At 35.4% G+C, this 21,179-nt stretch overlaps 1 protein-coding gene across 1 annotated transcript in view; it reads left to right on the top strand.

The window, feature by feature from the left end:
* Positions 1-21,179, top strand: part of LOC111056905 (protein draper) — an 81,774-nt gene that overhangs the window by 44,519 nt on the left and 16,076 nt on the right. Inside the window, exons 8-15 of the mRNA XM_039434537.1 lie at positions 393-513; positions 2,045-2,182; positions 3,216-3,427; positions 5,689-5,855; positions 6,422-6,550; positions 7,942-8,049; positions 10,487-10,651; positions 11,663-11,812. Coding sequence (XP_039290471.1) covers positions 393-513; positions 2,045-2,182; positions 3,216-3,427; positions 5,689-5,855; positions 6,422-6,550; positions 7,942-8,049; positions 10,487-10,651; positions 11,663-11,812 — 1,190 coding nt within the window. The remainder of the gene's footprint in view (positions 1-392; positions 514-2,044; positions 2,183-3,215; positions 3,428-5,688; positions 5,856-6,421; positions 6,551-7,941; positions 8,050-10,486; positions 10,652-11,662; positions 11,813-21,179) is intronic.

Genomic DNA, 21,179 nt, shown 5'->3' with positions numbered 1-21,179 from the left:
GATTAAAATTTAACCGGCTTTTGTGCAACAGGGCCTTTGTGAGGGAAATTTTTTCATTCCTCTGTGAATTAATCTCAATTTACTGTGATTAGATAGAACATTTCTGCATGAATGTTATGAATTTTATTATAATTTCTTCTTTCATTATAATTTTTTCATGCTTTAGTACTCCAGAGCGAAGCTCGGTCTCCGATATTAAGAATAATAATAATTGTTATACTTCTTATATTTCAATAATTAATAATGAACAATTTCAGCTAAGCACTGTTCAAAGCTCATTTTAGTATTATTTTCGCCTTGCTCTGGACTACTATGACAGCACGTGAAGGTTACTCTTTAACGTGTTATTAATTGTCTTTCAGTAATATAAGTTTTGTTGTGATACTCTGTAGATGCGAGGAGAAATGTCCCGACGGAAAGCATGGGCCTGATTGTAAAGATGATTGTAGATGTCAGAATGGAGGCAGCTGTAATCCAACCACCGGCGATTGCATTTGCACTTCTGGCTGGATGGTGAGTGTATTCATTATCACTCATTGAGTATCATTTTATTGACATCCTTGCTTGTTATTGAATGAAAGATAGTTTTTATATAATTAAATCATAAATATTTATAATAATTAAACTATATTTATATAAATTGAAAAAACATAATTGGTTAAATTATAAAAAACAAATGATTCTCCCTAACTGAAGTGATACAAATTACCCTTCATTTCTTACTTTTATACCCTCTACCTGCCAATAACATGGGAAACCATAGTTGGCTAGGTATTTTTCCTCCTTTCTTTCTTTTCAGAACACCATACCCTGAAGCCTGTTTTTGTATTTTATTAGATTTTATTTTGATTGTGATTTTTCGTATTTTGATTTCTTTTATGATTGTATATTGTGTTGATTTGAATAAAATTATTGATTGATTGATTATTGAAATTGAGTGGATTAAATTTAAAATGTTCAGTCACAAGAGCTATACATCAAAATTGAATATTTCCTGTTGATTCTCAGGTTTGCGTTCGAATATCATTTATGATACATAATTACAGGATACATTATAATGCTTTTTTACATGCTGCATCATTACATACGTGATAATAATAGCACGATCTATTATCAATATAACCTTCTCACAATCTAACGCTTGTACGCTTGTACTGTAGTACAGAATACTAATTAACTAGAATTTAAAGAATTAATACATAACCTGATTGAAATGACCTTGCTAAATAATCACATTTTTAAACTTGTAAATGATAAGTCTAACTAATTATGGGATTAAACAGGATTTATTGATTGTTTAAATTTTAGTTTAATATACTTAATAGGAAAAGTTTCTAAACCTTGGAGCGTTTGTTATAGTTTAACAAATTGAAGTACCAATTCATTCACTGATGATTTTTACTTGGAATTTTTGAGTTACTATAGAATGTTGATGATTACTTAAGACAGTCTGCTCTGAAACTTGCTTGACGATTAAAAACATATAATACATATATAATATTCAGTGCTGGTTGCTCAAAAGCCGGTTAAATTTTAATCGTAATTAATTTCACAAGAAACGATTAGAGAACTCTTATTTTCAAAAAAGCCTCTCTGATTGTTTCTCGTGAAAGTAATCACGAATGAAATTTAATCAGCTTTCGGGCAACTGGGCCTAAATCTATAATATAATGAAGGAAAGAATAGTCTTATACACGTAAGGGGTAAAAAAATCACGAATGACACATCATCACGTCTGAATTAATGAACTGATTAACTTGAAATTTTGCATAAAGTTTCTCAATTTACTGAGGATGGTTATAGGCATATTTTAAATTATTGGAGATTTTAGTAGGTCAAGTTTTTTATAAGCCCTTGCGAAGCACGGGTTACCTGCTAGTCAATAATGTTATAAAAAATTATTTTGTAATTCTATTTGTTATAATTTTTATTGTAGATTTCAATGATTGTAATTTTTATGGAATTTAATGTAGGAGACTGTAGGAAGTTGTCCTTTTAAAAAAAGTTCTGAAATGGACAAATAATTAGTGGTGGTTTTTGTCAGGGCCGTGTGTGTGGTAACAGATGCCCGCAAGGAATGTGGGGCGACAAATGTACTTCTAACTGTGAATGCTTCAACGGCGCTGAATGTGATCACGTGACCGGAAAATGCATTTGTTCGCCAGGTTACAAGGGCACTAAGGTAATAAACATTCATTCTAACACCTTTCTATTTTCTTCTAATAAGAGTTCATTACAATCAAATTCACTTCTGACGGTTTTTATTTATTGAATATCCTCAACTAACAAATAACCTATGGGAAGTTAGCTGTTATGAAATAAATTTAACGCCTTCCGATACCAATCAATCGATTCTGTAATAATCGTCAGATAAAGCTATCGCTTTGAATTGAATATTCTAATAAAAATATAATTCTACCAATGCATGAATGGTAACAGTTAGTATGGTGTACGGTATTCAAATTTTTGAAGAATCAATAATATTTTCAATTGTAATTTTTATACAAATGAGTTGAATATCCACGTCAATTACGTAGTAAAAATTGAAAAGTAACTACAAATAATGTAACAACAATCTGTTCAATAAATATGCTTCAGAATAGAAATAAAAAATCCAAGTAAGGGTACTTGAATTTTCATTTTTTTTCTATTCAAGAGTAGCCCTAACGAAAAAATATAATGCTTCAGAATAGTATTTATTCTTTATTTATTCATACAATAAGTACATCATCAAAATGATAGGGAGATGAAAAATAAGGTAACCTTGTGCTACTCCTCTCCCAAATTTAGATAAGGTTACACATACACATAGCCCGATATAAATTGTCTTGTAGTTCTTCACTTCACAAAATTTTAAATCCTTGAGATTTTTAAATTTATATGCTTCAAAACCATACATAGAAGAAATATTTTTTATTATATCACTAAAATCGGAAACATTCACATATTGAGAAATAATTTTGAAGGAGACCTGAAAAACAAACTTAATATGTTCAACCCTCAATATTAGTTTGAATAAATAAACCAATGTTATCAGAGATTGTTATTCACTTCATTATTCAGTTATTTATTGATATTTTTTCTATCAGAGATGCTGAAGAATGGCTTCATAATAAAATTGAAACACACTATTTGTTGTATATCCTATTTTATTTGTATTTATTTGATTCATATGCATTTAATAATTGAATTGATATTTATTATTAATGTTGCAGTGCGCCGACAGATGTGAGGAAAACGCATGGGGAATAAATTGCAACATGACGTGCAGTTGCCAGAACGGAGGCGTCTGCAACCAGATGACAGGTGCTTGTAAGTGCGCGGATGGGTGGGGAGGCAAGGAGTGCACCAAGCGCACCTGTCCGGAGGGCCTCTATGGTCCTACCTGCAAAGACGTTTGCCAATGTGTGGCCGAGAATACTGAAATGTGAGTTGGAATTTTATTTCTATGACTTTACACTCACTGACCCACAATGAAATGATATGCTTTGAACCATATTCAATAAAGTGACCACCATCAGACGTTTTTCGAACAAACCTAAATCACTTTTTCTTTAATAATTGTCCATTACATAAGAACATTTGAATCACATGCTATTTTATTCAAAATGTTGTATTATGTGAAGGAATACAAGACAAGTCAAAGTGCTAGCAAAAATGCAAGACACCATTAATTTATCATAAAGTTATTTATTTATTCATTAAGTTTATTACTACATAAGTTTTTATATGTTTATCTATATACAGAGTGGCGCAAATGTCACTGGACAGTTGGTTAGAGCCAGACTAGATCTGTTTGAAATTTTTCTCATTACAAACAATATTTACAATATGTTATGATTGTTAAAATTGTTCTCCAATTCCATTAATACATTTTTAAGGTCTTTCTGGAACACTGTTCCATGAATTATTTATTTACCAACATCACAGGCTAAACTATTTTGCTACATCTTGTTATTTTACCTATGTTATTTCAACTTGAATAGTTTATCTTTCAACCAACTCCAACCGTCCAGTGACTTTTGAGCCACTCTGTATTTTTATGGAAAATCCTTTTACTCATTCACACACACACACACACACTTCATTCTTGATTGCATCTGTTTTATTAGCTCTGCCAATGTGAGAGGTTTTTATTGTAATTTTCTAATTTGATGTGCCACAATTGAAGGAAATGTCACATTATGTTGAGTCACGGATCTTGAAACAATAGTGTGTCAGATTCTAGCAATTGAGGATTCTCTAGAACTCCATTACAAGGATATGGTACGAACTCCATTCACAAGAATTTTATTTAACATTGTTCTTGAATAGCATGCTAATTCTAAGGCTAGTCACACACCGATTAGTCAAGACAAGACTAGTCACGTTTAGTCACAATACTTCACATTGTTGCTTATGACGCAACTCACACTGATTAGTCATTGCAATTAGACATGTCTTCACAAGCAACTATTGTGATAGCAACTAAGTGAAGTATTGTGACTAAACTTGACTAGTCTTGTCTTGACTAATCGGTGTGTGACCAGCCTAACAGTTCCCTTCAAGGCTAGGCACACAGCAGTTAGTCAAGACAAGACAAGACATGATCAGACACGTTCATTCACGATACTTCACATAGTTGCTTATGAAGACATGTGTAATTGCAATGACTAATCAGTGTGAGTTGCGTCATAAGCAACTATGTGAAGTATTGTGACTAAACGTGTCTGATCATGCCTTGTCATGTCCTGACCAACTGGTGTGCGCCTAGCCTAATGGTGGATGTATTTTGTTTTTGTTTGTTTTTTTTTTTTGAAAAATGTGTAATTCAAGTTTGTATGAAAAACTTCCGGTTGCTGGTTTACCTTTGGTATTCTTCCAAAGGAGAAGACTTAGTCACAGTATACATACAGTATGGAAACTTGGCTAGTACCCTGTCGCAAAAATCCTCCATCTTGTTAGGAAGCGCCGCATTGTAATAGTATTGATGGTAGGTTCGGATCACTTTAATGATCCGGATCAATTGATCTCGTTCACTGCTACGAGCCAATCAGAAGACCAGGATTGGAACTTCCCAAGGTCACGTGTCGTGTCTAGTATTTGCGACATGTAAAAATCATTGGTTAGATAAGCGTTTTATTGACAGTTTCCATTCTGTACCTATTCTGTGACTTAGTCTACAAAAATTAATTTTGACAATAAATTGAATAGAGATTGAATTAGTACAGTCATTACACAACTGTACGCATTATGAATTGGTACTGGTCCACCGTTATCAATATTATTCATGGAAAAATGGATTGAAAATTTTCTCCCTATGGAGAAAAAGTAGTACAAAATGAAAATGAAACATCAAGTTGAAAAGATAACACATTGTGTATTTATTCCAACAAGATAAATTTTAGAACATCTCTGAATACAGTGTTTAATTTTCTGTAAAAGTAATACTTTATTTTACTATTTCACAGACTAAAATGGGGCTTGGTTAGTAGGAGGAGGAAAGTTAAGGGTTTTGGTCGATGAATTAAGTTGTGCATATCAGGGGATCAAATTCCTTATTATTCTTCTCTTCAGGAAAATGTTTTCCAGAAGAAGATGAAGCTCCTCTGTAGTCACTAGATCCACAAATCATAATAATATACTGTTTTCTTGAAAGCAAAAACGTAATTCATTTTCTGTTGGTGTTTGAAAACGCATTTGTGTCAGGTGTCACCCATGGACCGGAGCATGCGTGTGCCAACCAGGCTGGGATGGGCAGAACTGCGCCCGGCCATGTCCCATGTACAAGTTCGGCAAGGGCTGCTCCAAGAACTGTGAGTGTCACAACGATGCCCAGTGTCTGCCTACCAACGGCACCTGCATTTGCTCCGCTGGTAAGTCATTGCTTACTGATATCATCACTAGATCTTGAAAAAATCCAAATTTATTTCTAGAGTTAAATAGGTTCACTATGGCCTTGGCCTAAGGCATTTTTGATAAGAGGGCTTCTCTGATTGGTTCTCGTGGAATTAATCACGATTAAAATTTAACCGGCTCTTGTGCAACCGGCACTATATCTTTTTTTTAATTTTCCCCAGTGCAAAGCACGGGTTACCTGCTAGTAAGTAATAAAAATAATAATGTAATACAATGAGGTCTGGTTCCTAGGACACTTATTAAATCTAATGGACAATTAAGCCTATATCACATCTATAGGTTTAATAGTCCATTAGATTTGATAAATGTCCTAGAAACCAGTCCTGCATAACTTGATGTGTTCACCATACTATTAACAAATGAATAATTTAATACTATAAATATGTCACATCTATAGGTTTAATGGTCCATTAGATTTGATTAATGTCCAAGAAATCAGTCCTACATAACTTAATGTGTTTACCTTACTTTTAACAAATGAATAATTTGATGCTATAAATAAATAATGTGTATATTTTGCTAGGTTACCGTGGCACAACATGCAGCGAAGAGTGTCCACCTGGCTTCTACGGACAGGATTGTGCGCTCAGGTGCCAGTGCAAGAACGGTGCTACCTGCTCGCCGGATAACGGCCGGTGCATTTGTCCACCAGGTAATTATTAAACAGTAATTTTATAAACTTGTTAATGTATTTTGGATGTCGAGATTGAAAACTAGTTTATCATATATTCCAAAGTAGGAATAAATTGACACACAACATCTTACAGAAATTAATTATTATCGTTTTCATTCACCTTCCAAATCAAACAAATAGTAAGGAGACTGAGTCAGGACGCTTCTTTTTTTCTTCTTCTCCTCCTTCTTCCTCTCCCTCTTCATCATCATCTTCTTCTTCTTCTTCTTCTTCTTCTTCTTCTTCTTCTCTTCTTCTTCTTCTTCTTCATCTTCATCATCATCATCATCATCATCATCATCATCATCATTTTCATCATCACTATCATCATCATCATCATCATCATCATCATCATCATCATCATCATCATCTCATCATCATCATCATCATCATTTTCATCATCACTATCATCATCATCATCATCATCATCATCATCATCATCATCATCATCATCATCTTTTTTCGACAGTACAGCTCAGCATGAGCTTCAATCTCTTCAAGCTTCAACTATCTGCCTCTTACCAAACGGTCACCTCCCTTCTTGTTTCCAACCTCTGACCTTCATCAATCTCATCTCCGCAAAAATCAGGCAACGTCAGGAAGCTGTGATTTATAATCTATTTTACGAATATTTTTAGTTTTTATGCTGTTTTTTTACATAAATTTATAATTTTTTGCAACTTTAATAGTGTGGTTCTATGGTAGGTAACAATTTTTAATTGTATTTTAACTTTTATGTTTTTATCTTTCCATTCACACTGACACAAACTCTTAAGTTTGCAGTATGAATTATTGTAGTAGTGTTTAGGAAGCAAATATTGGGAGAAATCCTGTGTGCTTCCATATTTCTTTTAAATATATAAACTATCAAATATCTATTGTCATGAATTTGATCATATAAATGATATAAGTATTTAATACGTTTTTTACGCAAGGTTTTCTATTATTTTGTTTTTTTTCTTGTTTTCAGTTTTTTCCTGAAACTCAATAGTATTAGTTATCTTATTTTTCTTTTCATGTATTGTTTTTCAAATTGTATCTCCAATAATTTGGGGAGTCCGGTCTTACAAGGTGTCAAACTCAAACGGCAAACCGAAAAACTTCAATAAATAACAACCAAACTCAATGTGTGTTATGAGGGTAATAATGGGATTTAGTTCCTGGTGTCCTCAAATGTGTATATTTTCAAATAAATAATGGAGTCCTTCAGTAAGATAATAAATTGGTAATTGACAACTCAAAAATAATCGTTATGGCTAGTTAGAGAAGGGTTGAACATCGGATAGACGTTCAACATTTTCACCTATTCGAACGGCTAAAAACTTTTGGCTTGTAACTTATCAAAAATTGAAAATCTCTGTATTTTTCAGGTTGGTTGGGCCAAGAATGCGATAGACCATGCAGTGAGAATTACTTCGGCCAAAACTGCACTCAGAAATGTTCATGCCACAACAATGCAGGCTGTGAACCCGTCAATGGTGAGTCTCTTCATGTGTCCAATCAAATTGAATCATAGATCTGTCCGTTTGATAGTTGTGTCTAGATGTGTAATTGAATGCCTTAACCTAACACCAGCTAAACAAGTCGGGACTCTGTCTGAGATTATTCAGCCACTTCGTTCTACTTTCAAATAGGAATTGAATAATTGAATGATAAAGCAATACAAGATTCGGCTCCATCATTCCCCTCGTCACGTTATTTTCATGTGTACTAGTATCATTCAAAACTATACAGTACTAGTACAGTACTATACAGTACAGTCCTATGTACTAGTATCATTCAAAACTATACAGTATGATTGAAATAATTAATATTTTAGCGTGGTTCGTGGCAATTCATAATATCTTGTTCTTTCTAGAAGATGTAGTGTTTTTTTCTGAACAAGCAGACTTGTTTCTTAGAGCTTTTAATTGATTGAAGAAATTTGTTGAGAATAATAATTGTATTGAAGTCCCTCTGTAGAAAGCATATTACATTCTTCACTTTTTCTTTTATAACTTATTATTTTGAAAATAATAATTCGGAAACACATCATATTACCTCTCTGTCTTTCTAAGAAGAAAATTATGTTTTCTCAAAGTACCTCACTACCAATTCATTTTCAACGTACTGCAAGTCTGTTTGAATCATCCATAATGTATAAATTTGAAATGATTATTTTTTCTTGATTTGAAATACGTTTGAACATGTTCTTTTTTGTTGAAACATTCTATTGAAAATATTGATTTGAATTTGTAGTTTAGTTCACAATAGGTTTGAAAATATAGTCATACAATCTGTGTTTGTGATTTTTCAGATGTGCACAAAAATTCAGGTATTTGAAAAATGAGAAGCATTTTGGCTCGTTAGTTTGTGTTTGTTAAATTACTTCAGAAGATTAGCTCGATTTTTCTGTTGCCTTTACTTGATAGTATGTAGTAACATATGATGGAAGATTAGATAATAAAATGGATGATGGTTTAATGAACCGGTAGCTTAAATTTGAAAAGGCAGTAGTTAAACCTCATAATAAACAAATTTCTATTCATTTTTCTCCATAAAACCGCAAATTTGTTATGAGGTTGTAGTGTCTATACTCTACATTGTTTGAAGAAAAGTCTCAATAGTTGGATTGCATCATTTAAATTGGGTTAGCCCGTCTATACCATACTATATAGCATCTTAAATTATTTTTCTATAAACTCATTCATTTTGTTGAGAGAAATTTTTGCAAGTACATAGTTTAAAATAATTTTTGTGAACCGTAGCCTACTAATTGATGAAATATCATTAGCTATTTAATGATTATAGATTTTTTATTCTTAGTTAACATGAAATGTTGTGCATGAATATATTTTCTGTAATAAACCTGTGATTATTTAATGCTTCATAAATTATTATGTTGATGTTTTTTCAACTGGGTAGTTGATTGATAGTTCTTTTTTCTGCTCTCATATATGTATTTATATTACCTACAGTAGTTGTAGTATCTTTTTAATAAATTTTTGTCGCTTTTATCTAAACTGAGTGTTGTAGTTAGTCATATTGTGTTGCTCAAAGTTGAATTATATAGTTTTACTAATAATTATTATTTGCTCAATAAATTTGTGTTTGAAAACCGCCAGTCTATATTTAGAGGAATATATTTTTATTGGAAATATGTTCATATTCATACAATACTAAAACTAAATTATAATTTTAATAAACTTTCCATGACCTTACTTTTACATTCAACACTAAATATTGTTATTCTTGATTGTTTTGTGTAGCAGTCAAGATCGAATACTTTATTACCCTAGTTTTTTAATACTATACTACTAATCGCAACTAGGTGTGTTCAAACTTGAAATCTTATAAGAATTCTATACATTTTTTCTGTCACTTGGAACTTCACTCTATTCAGTGCTTTCCATTAAGACAAAGTCATCAGTTTTATGTTAGTCAACAACTGTAAGTTTGAGTTTGGGACCAACGGGGGATCACGGGGTCACCAATGAGAGTGCCACGGTCTTGACACTTTCTTAGGGCCTGGCCACGATCATATATAAATATCTATGGCTACATATTCATCTCAGATATTCACATTCATATTTCAGATATTTATATCCTCCTAATCACCTAATGATTTCTGATTGCAGTTTGCTCTCTGTGTGGCCAGGCCCTTATCAAATCAAATTGATTTATTTGCCATTTGATCAAAAACAATTTACAATATATTCCTTATATTCCAAGTAAATAGTTACTGTAAAATCTTATTTCAGTGTGAAGTCTATTACTTCAATGAGAGATCAAATTGGTCAATTAATCTCTTTCATTAATTTGAACAAATCAAATATTTTTCGGTAATAATCAATTATTTAGTTTCAATTATTCACGACAATAAAGTGGAAGTTGTAAGATGAAATGATGATTGATTGGAGTTGTGATTGTGTGCAGGTACATGCAACTGCGCGCCAGGCTACTTTGGTGAGTTTTGCGAGAACAAGTGCCCGACGGGGTGGTTCGGCCGAGGCTGCAAGCAGCAGTGCGAGTGCATGGTCGACAACATCATCAACTGCGACCATGTCACCGGCCAGTGTCAGTGCAAGATGAACTGGAGAGGTACCGTATCAATTTGTTTCAATTATCAAAATTATAATTAATAAAGATTAAAACAAGCCTTTAACTATCTTCGGTAAATTCAGAATGTTTATGTAAAATTTCAATCTAATCAGTTCGGTAGTTCAGATCTGATGAAACATGTATTTCCTATCCCGTAGATGCTATATTGATTTTTTTTTATTAATTGTATATATGATGATGTCCCATGAAAGGTCTTAACAGCCGAAGACTAAAGATTCCACTTGAAATTTGCAACAAAAAATGTTCAGTAAAGTTTTCTTATATCGACCTTAGTTGTCATTATTTTCGACTTTTTGAAAAATTTCAATAAATTGGAAACTATCAGTCAAAAATCAATTCCAAGGAAATGGTTGAAAAGAGGACGAAATTTCCAATTAAAATTAAAATCATATAATTTGTTTTTTTGATTGACATTATTGAACTTTTTATGAACGCTCAAAGTTGAAAAAATTAGATTCGTCGACTTCAAAGCTAACTTTCAAACAGTTTGAATGCTCATAAAAAGTTCAAAAACGTAGAAGTAACAAAATGATGAATCTGAAAATTTGTTCCTCTTTCCAACCATATCCTTATTGATTTTGACTGATAGTTTTCTAGTTATTGGAATTTTTAAGAAATATCGAAAAATTTATACATCTTGAAAACTAAGATTGATAAAAGAAAATTTTACTGAACATTTTTTGTTGCAAATTTCTTGTAGAAAGTATACTCTTCAGCTGTTAAACCTTTCGCGGGGCACTCTGTATAAGATATAGAATAGAAGTTAGATATATAATATATAAGATTTGATTCCCTGTTTGACCTGTCAAATATTTTATCAACATTTCATCTACTCATGAAAGATCTTTATAAAATATTTGATCGTGTGATGGTTCACTAAGGAACTCTACATCAATTTATATTGTACTAATATTATCTTATTACAAATCTGTCTCAACTTCAACAGAGTTAAGAATATTCTCATTGTTGTCTTCATTATTTACATTGCAGGAGTGAAATGCGAAACGACTTGTGACCGGGGCTTTTTCGGGTCGGACTGTTCGGAGAAATGTCCGTGCGAGAACAGAGCGTCGTGCGACCAGCAGACGGGAGAGTGTCACTGTGAACGGGGCTGGGAGGGAGAGCACTGTGAACAGGCCTGTACGCCCGGGTTCTATGGCGCCAACTGCCGGGAGAAGTGCCCCGACAGGGAAAATGGTAATTAACCCACTTTTACTATTCTGCAGTCTAGTGTCAAACTAGTTGTTAAACTTATATTTGTTAAAACTTAAGTTGTTAAACTTATATTTATAATGATCAGCTGTTCCGCATTGGTCTGCGAAAAACACAAATTACATTACAATAATTTAATGTTTTCAAGCTGATAAGCTAATTATTTAGTATTAAACCTACAATTATCAAAAGTATCTGAAAATTGGAATAGTTATTTTCAAAAAAATTCAATCATATGTGTGATCTGTGCCACTGAATGAAATAATAGTGGACTGTAAGAAATGCTTTTGTAAATAAAAAATGTTAAGATGTATGAATTGTATATTTATTGTACTACTGCACAAATCCAACATGCTAAAAAATGAATGATAATTTATAATAAAACTGGTAGCTGGGGAAGACGCCAAATAAAAAATAAGGTTTAAGTAAAACAGTTCAATAGATTTATTATATACTTTGAGAAACGTGACATATTGTCTTAGATTTAGGAAATGCCACACAGGGCAGTTGACTGATGAGATACGAATAATTGACTCAATAGTCAGGAGTACAAAACAATAAAAATGACATAATAAAAAATTGAGACAATCAGTTGAAATATGATAAATTGACTCAATAATCATGAGTACAAAACAATAAAAAATACATAGTATAAAATTGAGATTGTAAAAATTGAGATTGTCAATTGATAAATGCTGACTTGAAAACAGGAAAATTAATTTAGGTACTAGACCAAATTCCTAGTAAACAAAACAATTTGTGACTAATGAACAAGTACAAAACTACTATATGTAATGCTCCGAAATGAGTTAATGAATAAGTTCAAAGAGAAAATAAACCTTCAAATGACAATGAGTAATAGAAAAAAGGCAGGTCAATGAGTAATCGCAAAAAATACAAAAGGTAAAGGTAAACTGCCAAAACAGAACAATTGAAATGTAAATACTAAAGGTATCAAAAAAAAACGAATGCTTTCAGGACATATTAAAACCTTTGTAGTTCTGGATAGGTTTTATTAGATACACTAAATAATCATGAGTTGAACGTCGATTGAAAAGCATATATTCAATGCAATTAATAATTTTAAAGACAATATAAAATAGGTAGTACAGTGAAATGAAACAGACACTGTATTCAAGAACGTAATTGACAATGGCCTAGACTAAATCTTAATGCTTGATATAATAAGTCAAATATGAATAATGTAAAGTACAAATACTTGCAATACTTCCAAAAATATTGGTAAAAAGTTGTGTCAACAAGTGGGAATCGCGACTTTAGAATAAATAATTCCAAGTAAACCCTGAAAAGGTCAAATAATAATTAAACAAACAAGGCAATTGAACAAATAATGAAAAATGCTGATAATGATTCAAAATTGATACAGAATACTTATCAAATGCATGAAGAGCATGAGATCCAATCTTGAATTGGATGGGCAGTACATCGAGACCCCCTCGATGATACCGGACGATGGTGGAGACCTGGATGGACCCACGAAATGGAGCGGACCAGAGCGAGCTACCGGAGCTGGACTGGACGGCGAGCCATGAAGAGCGGCGACTTGGATGAACCGCAAGCAGGACAAGAATCAATCCGAGCGACAGACTCCGGACTGGAATGGTGACGAATCAGGATAGCCAACAGCGATGGCTCAGTGGTGACGACACAGGAACGGCGGCGACACAGCGATGAGTGGGTAATGTCAGGTTAACTATTGTCAGTGCGATACGGGCAAGACTGACACAATGACGGTGTGACACAGTTGAGATATGCAACACATAAACTTGAAAGTAACGTAGCTGAAGATTCACTGAATTTGAATTGAATGAACCGTCCAAAAGTTAGGCACGGTGAATGAAATGCAAAGCTAATTGAGTTGGCTACGGCCAAAAATCACAACACTGATGCTAAGTGAATGTCTGAATAGACAACCATCCAAATGCTTGGCATGGTGAATGAAATGTAACAAATGTTCGTAGATCACTAAAAGAACTGATTGAAACTGATACACCATCTACGGGGTAGACATGAAAAATTGCTAATACTTCGATCTAGCAATGAATGATTAGGTAGCTAGCTGACTAACCTAACAAAACGGATACAGAGCAGAACGTCTGACTGCACCGTGAAATGATGAGAGTGTGATCTTGGAATGCAAGCAACACACCAGTAATAATGTCCCGCGAGACCAGAATTACTTCAATGAAACGAATGAATGCGAAATTGGGCCTCAAGCCCTACCACAAAATGCCTACCGCAAATGAATGTTCAGTTCAATCATATAACTTGTTGCTGAATGTTGAATGTTCTGGAAACTTGATTTTCATAATCAGTAATATGAAAATGATTTGAGTTCTCACACTGAGAAGTGAATAAATTTAAATTGAAGATAAAAATTCGAAGCACTCGTGACGAATGAAACGTGTTGGAACATACCAAATACTGATATTGAAGATATTTCACAAACTAACGAACCGAAAATACTGAAACTTTATCGAAGCACTGGAAGAAACATTCTACGTTGAATAAACATGAATTTAAAACTGAGAATTGAAAATTTTGAATTGAAGGTGACAAAAAACCGAAGAACTGGAAAACGTTGATGTTGATATGCTACGCCATTTCTGTGTGAAAAAGGAAACCAGGAAAGTGCATGTACGAATTACGCTGCAAGAAGCCACGCATAGCCACGTCGATGAAAAAGATATGCGTAAAAAACGTCTAGACACGGTAGGAAATACTCCAAAATAATATTAAATAATACCAAAATGCACAATAAAATTAATGTACAAATGTAGCCATAGGCGCCGACTCCATGGGGCCCAAGGGGCTCGAGCCCCCCCAAAAATTTAGTTGAGGGGGCGGAGCCCCCCCAATAATTTGTTGAGAAGGATAATTACATTTTGCTTGTAAGTTTAAAGCATCGCGTGATACGCTACTATAAACTCTTTAAACAGTACTAAACCAATTACTCTCAACACAATGTCATACTGTGTTGTGCTTTTACGAACTTAATACGATGTAAAACTGAGTAAGTTTAGCCAAAGAGATGAGTGTTGAAGCATGAGGGTAAGGGGAGTCATAGATAGTTATAAGAATTTGGAACTGTGCTGCGACGCGAACCACTGTTATTGTTATTGTCTACTTGTTATTGTTATTGTCTAGAAGGCGTAGAGGGCGACGACCCGGTAAGTCAAACAACCCACCCCTCCCCGCACACTCATGCCAAAAATTGCGCCACTGCTCCTGCACTCACTCTAGCAGTGTGTCCAGCCGTAGTACATTTTGCGAGGGATATTTTGATAATTAGTACTTAATTTTTCCCGGGCTGGACACACTGCATTCTAGTCTGTCTTGTGTTGTGTAGTTGTGATAGTTGGCTAGTTGCTTCTTGCTTGTCAAGTGAGTTATGACACGGTCGCGTTCGCGTATAACCTAATTTCATGTGTTGACGTGTTGTTAGGGCTGCAATTGTTAGAATTGTGCACAGTATGTAGTGTTTTTAGAGTAAGTGTTTATTTTGTCGGCTTCTGCATTAGTGATTTTTTTTGTAGCCTATAATGGATAAATTCATCACTAAGAAGCCTCGCATTGACACTGCAACCCCGGCAAATGTCGAAACAACTGCTTCAACATCAGGCGTGAGCTTTTCACAGCAAAATACAAAACCTAATGACAAGCCTATTGGAGGAAGATCGTTCCAGAAGTCTTGGGTGACTAAATATAAATGGTTACAATATGACGCAACAATGGATAAAGTTTTTTGTCAGACCTGCAAAGAGGCAGAGGCCAAGGGCCTTCTCCAATTGACTACCAAGAAAGAAGATGCGTTTACTACTGTTGGTTTTTCTAACTGGAAAAAGGGATTGGACAAATTTCGTACTCATGAAAATACGTCTGTGCATAAGGAAGGAGTTTTAAAACTTTCATCTTTAGCAAAACCAAGTGTAGCCGCTCAATTAAATGATCAATTGAACAGTGACATGAAGAAAGCCCGTTTGGCTCTTGAAATTATTTTTACAACAGTTAAGTACCTTTGCCGGCAAGGTTTGGCCATAAGAGGACATGAAGATATTAACTCAAATTTTTTGCAATTGCTAGAACTTAGGAAAAAAGACGTTCCTGAGTTAAAAGACTGGTTGGGGCGTTCTGGGTATAAATGGATCTCACATGACGTTCAAAATGAGATAATTGATATATTGGGCAAATCTGTTGTGCGCTCAGTGCTAGATAAAATCAAGAATAGTGAACACTTTTCAATTATTGTGGACGAAACAAGTGATATATCGATTCATGAGCAAGTGTCATTTTGTGTTCGAACTGTAAGTGACGATTTAATAATCAATGAAGACTTTATTGGTTTATATGAGACTCCTAATACCGAAGCACAAACTCTTTTCAAAATTGTTAAGGACATTTTTGCGCGGCTTAATTTACCTATTGAAAAATTGAGAGGACAGTGCTATGATGGAGCGGCAAACATGAGAGGAAGATTTAAAGGCCTGCAAAAGTTACTTTTGGATATTCAGCCCCAGGCACACTACGTGCACTGTACAGCCCATAGTTTGAACTTAGCAGTGCAGGACAGCCTTTCTTGCCTCCCATGCATGAGGGATGTTATGGCCTTAGCCAAAGATCTAATAAATACAGTTAAGGAATCTAACAAAAGAATCAATTTATTTAGAAACATACGCCTCGAAAGTGAAAATAATCAAGCCAATCTTCGACCACTTTGCCCGACCCGATGGACAATGCGAGCTTCAAGTATACAGAGGATTTTGAAAAACTATGAAGATCTCCTACAGTTTTTTGAGATATTTTCCTCAACAGACAAAACTGAAGCAGGTTATAAATGTGCGGGTTTTCTTGAATCTATGATACTGTTCAGGACTTATTTATTTTTGAATTTATATTGCCATGTAATGAACGTAGTAGAAGAAGTTAACGAAAACATTCAGAGCCCTCATCTAAGTGTAACTGAAGTGGAAGGCATGTTTAAAGGATTGATTAGCATTTTAGATGATAAGCGAGATGGCTTTGAGGAGTTTTGGAAGTCGTGCTTAAAAAACAAATTTTCACAAGTAGAAGAGCCTGTGATTCCAAGGAAACGGCGCGTTCCAAATAGATATGAAAACGACGGAGCCAGCTCACCACATAACTTCAACACCCCAAAGGACTACTTCAAAGCTCTCTACATCGAGGTGTGTGAAACGGTGCGATCTTGCATCAAAGAACGCTTTGAGTCCACGGGCTTGTCGCGGCTCGTTGCGGTCGAAAAAGAGTTTTTGAGTGTGTTAGTGGCGAACGAAGAAGGTTCAAGTTTCGAACAGTCGAAAGATTTTTTTAAAAATGACCTGGATGTTGAAAGGTTGCAAATACATCTAAACATGTTAGCCGATATTAATAGGCAAAATAATTTAAAAATGAAATCAATGCGTGATGTAAGGAAATATCTTTCACAAGAGCCAGCCATTAAAAAAATGCTGTCAGAAGTGGTTAAAGTGATCAAGCTTCTTCAAGTAGTGCCAATTTCGTCGGCAACGGCAGAACGCTCTTTTAGTGCACTCCGTCGACTGAAGACGTATCTGAGATCAACAATGGGACAGAAACGGCTGAACAATTTAGCAGTCCTTCACGCCCACCGTGATGTCCTGGACGAAGTTCACTTGAGCACGGTGATGAACGAGTTTATAAGCAGCAATGAACTCAGAAGGCATACTTTTTCAATGGTATAAGGAGAAGGACATTGGCCAATCAATGGATATGTATGTAAGTTAAACTGAATTAAATACAGTAATTATTTTATTCTTCATACTCTCTGTATTTTAAGTAAGTAGACCTAGGCTTTTTATCTTCTGAAAATTTGGCTTTTCGAGTAATATTAGATATTCTTTATGCTATTTTTAGTTCATTAATTTTGCTCATTTTTATTTTATTTTAGTGTGAAAGAGTAAAATGTGATTTGTTTCTGCCTATATTCTTTATACTGCATAATTAAATACAGCGTTTTAGGTCTTATAAATTCAAAATTGGTCCATGATTTAGGGACATTGGCCAACCAATCAATATGTATATATACATATTGGGTTAAATACAGTAATTTATTCTTCATACTCTCTGTATTTTTAATAAATAGAAAGAAGTAAGCTTTTTTCTTCCATAAATTTGACTTTTTGAAAAATATTTTATACCAGTAGTTAAATAAAGCATTTCTAGGCCTTATAAATTTAAAAAAAATTTGTTGGGGGGGGGGGGTTGGCGGACCACCCGGTTAGGGCCCCCCCAATAATTTTGACAAGTCGGCGCCTATGAATGTAGCATGACAAAAAACTGATGTAATCCGTGAACTGCAGAAAACACAGTAAAAGTGGACCGATGACAAAGTGACTTGCGCACTAACGCGACAAGTTGGGACAAGAACACAATGCATAGTGCGAAATCTGACATAAACCTGGCCCCCTTGAGGCCTGCAGGGTCTCAAAAGAGAGACATACGAGAGAACAAAAAGAACGGAGATTATGTCGGATGAGCAATGCTGAATTAATCAGAAAATTCCTCGTCGAGTGGAAGCGGTGCAATGCTAGAAATAGCCCGCTTGAAAGTGCCTGATGCGGTGCGAACGGTGACCACCCGTACCTTGTTGTCCTTCCCTGGATGAACGGCCGTGATGCGCGCTAGTTTCCATACCGAAGGTGACGTACCCGTGTCCTTGAGAATAACCACAGCACCAATCTGCAGGTTTTCAGATTCAGAGCTCCACTTGCTCTTCCTTTGAAGTGTGACTAGAAACTCAGCAGACCAACGATCCAGAGTTCCTGAGTGATCAGTGCTAACTGACGCCAGCGTGAACGGTGATCGATGTGAGTGGTGGTTGGTGTGTGGAACGGCAGTGCGGTGAGCGGACGACCAACCAAAAAATGCCCAGGAGACAAGTATGCTAAATCTTGAGGGTCCTCAGACAGAGGCACAAGAGGCCGGGAGTTGAGGATAGCTTCAATCTGTGCAGACAGCGTGGAAAGCTCTTCAAAATTCAAAATCTTATTCAAAGTGACCACTCTGAAAATTCGTTTAAAATTTTTTACAGCGTTTTCCCATAGACCTCCAAAATGAGGAGCCCTGGGAGGGATGAAATGCCAACCAATGTTGAAAACGGCGGCAAAGTTGTGAATTTCAGACTGAATAGCAGAATCTGAAAGAAATGCATGTAACTCATTGAGTTCATTGTGAGCGCCAACAAACGTTGTAGCATTGTCTGAATGAATGGCAAAAGGGATGCCACGACGAGCAGAGAACCTGATGAGTGCGGCAATGAAGGCCTTTGTTGAAAGCTCGGAGACCACCTCTACGTGAACTGCGCGCGTTACCATGCAAATAACAAAGCAAGGTAAGCCTTGGAGAAATTGTGCGACTTTGAGCCACCAAGACGAATTGAAAGAGGACCTGCGTAGTCAACTCCACAATTATAAAATGGAAAATCCGGTTGTACACGAACTGCGGGAAGATGCCCCATGATTTGCTCGGAACGAAACGTAGAGAAACGAAAACACATTTTGCAACCCTTTATTACACTCTTGATGATGCGACGGGTGGATGGTATCCAAAACCGTTGTCGAATACTGGCCATAGTGACCTGAACGCCAGCATGTTGAAGACGTCTATGAAATGAGACAATGAGCGCACGCGTGAACCTATGTTTAGCTGGCAATAAGATTTGATGTTTATAGTCGAATGGAATATCTGCCTCCCGAAGACGACCACCTACTCTCAGAAGATTGTCAGTATGAATAAATGGAGAGAGTGACTTGATAGAACTATTGGAGGGCAGCTCCTTACCCTGACGCAAAGATTTCAAATCGTCGGCAAAAACATCTGATTGAATGTCTTGAATGATGTGCAATTCAGCAGTTTGAATTTCCTGAACCGACAGTTCAACAGATTGCTGAGATGCTGGTTCACGGCAATGCTTCAAATTATGAATGAAACGAAGAATGTAAGCAGCAATGCGAACTAATTTGTGATATGATGAAATTTTTGACGATAAATCTGAAAACAATGTAGTTGTTGAACAAGTGACAAGCGAGATTTTAGGCTGTGAAATGATTACATTCGATGAAATCTCCTTCCAGGTTGCGGGTGAATTTGCTAGCCATGATGGTCCATTCCACCACAACTTACTAGAAACCAAAATGTTAGGTGAGCAACCCCTAGAAACCAGGTCGGCAGGATTGTCTGCTGTGCGTACATGATTCCAATGGAAATTAGAAGTGGTGTTTTGAATCTCTGAGATTCTGGTTGAAACGAAAATATCAGAACGATTTGGCATGACCTTCAGCCAATCACACACTATTTTTGAGTCGGACCATAAATAGACTCCTGAAAAAACAAGTTTTGCAGCGCTGATTACTTTGTTGACTAGACGTGATGCTAATAGAGCGGCTTGTAATTCTAACCGTGGGATTGTTAACAATGGGTTGAGAGACGCCAACTTCGATTTTGAGGTGAGTAATTGAGTCTTGACTCCAGTTGGTGATTCACTGCGTATGTATAGACAAGCACCATATGCGGCGATACTGGCATCGCAGAACGCATGTAATTCCAAAGAGGCATCAACGTCATGAGGTAAGACACAGCGTGGAATTGAAATGTTGGAAATACTTGGTAGTTGATGTAGAATTGCTAACCATTCCTCCAATAAATCCTGAGGAAGTTTCTGATCCCAGTCAATTTTTAATAACCAGAGTTTTTGAAATAAAATTTTTGGTAGGATGACAACGGAGAGATTAGACCAAGCGGATCAAAAATGCTGGATATGCAAGAGAGAAATTCCCTTTTTGTGAATGATTTTTTGGGTAAAACTTCTGAAACACTAGATGAAATGAGGAGAACATCCGAAGTGGCATTCCAAATGAGGCCTAGAGCCTTGACAACGCTATCATTAGAATCGGATAGAGGTTTTGACGAAACTGTCTCAATCAAATGTGACGGAATAGTAGATAATAATTCACTAGAATTAGAAAGCCACTTTCTAAGCTCAAAACCACCTCCCTGCAGTGTAGCAATCAGCTGTTGAACCAGAGGAATAGCTTCTTCAAGAGATGAACAACCTGAAATAAGATCATCAACGTAAAAGCTATTTTTGATAGTGATGGAAACTGGTGAATCTGGTTGACAGTCTATATCAGCAAGATGATTGAGTGTACGTGTTGCTAAAAAGGCAGCAGGTGCAGTTCCATAGCTGACAGTATTCAGAACGAATTCCTGAATAGGTTGGTTGATGTCTGCTCGCCAAAAA

Source organism: Nilaparvata lugens, chromosome 8, assembly GCF_014356525.2.
Source record: "Nilaparvata lugens isolate BPH chromosome 8, ASM1435652v1, whole genome shotgun sequence".
In the NCBI taxonomy this organism is placed as follows: Eukaryota; Metazoa; Arthropoda; class Insecta; order Hemiptera; family Delphacidae; genus Nilaparvata; species Nilaparvata lugens.
The sequence above is the reverse complement of the archived record's forward strand: the minus strand, read 5'-3'. Positions and strand labels throughout refer to the sequence as shown.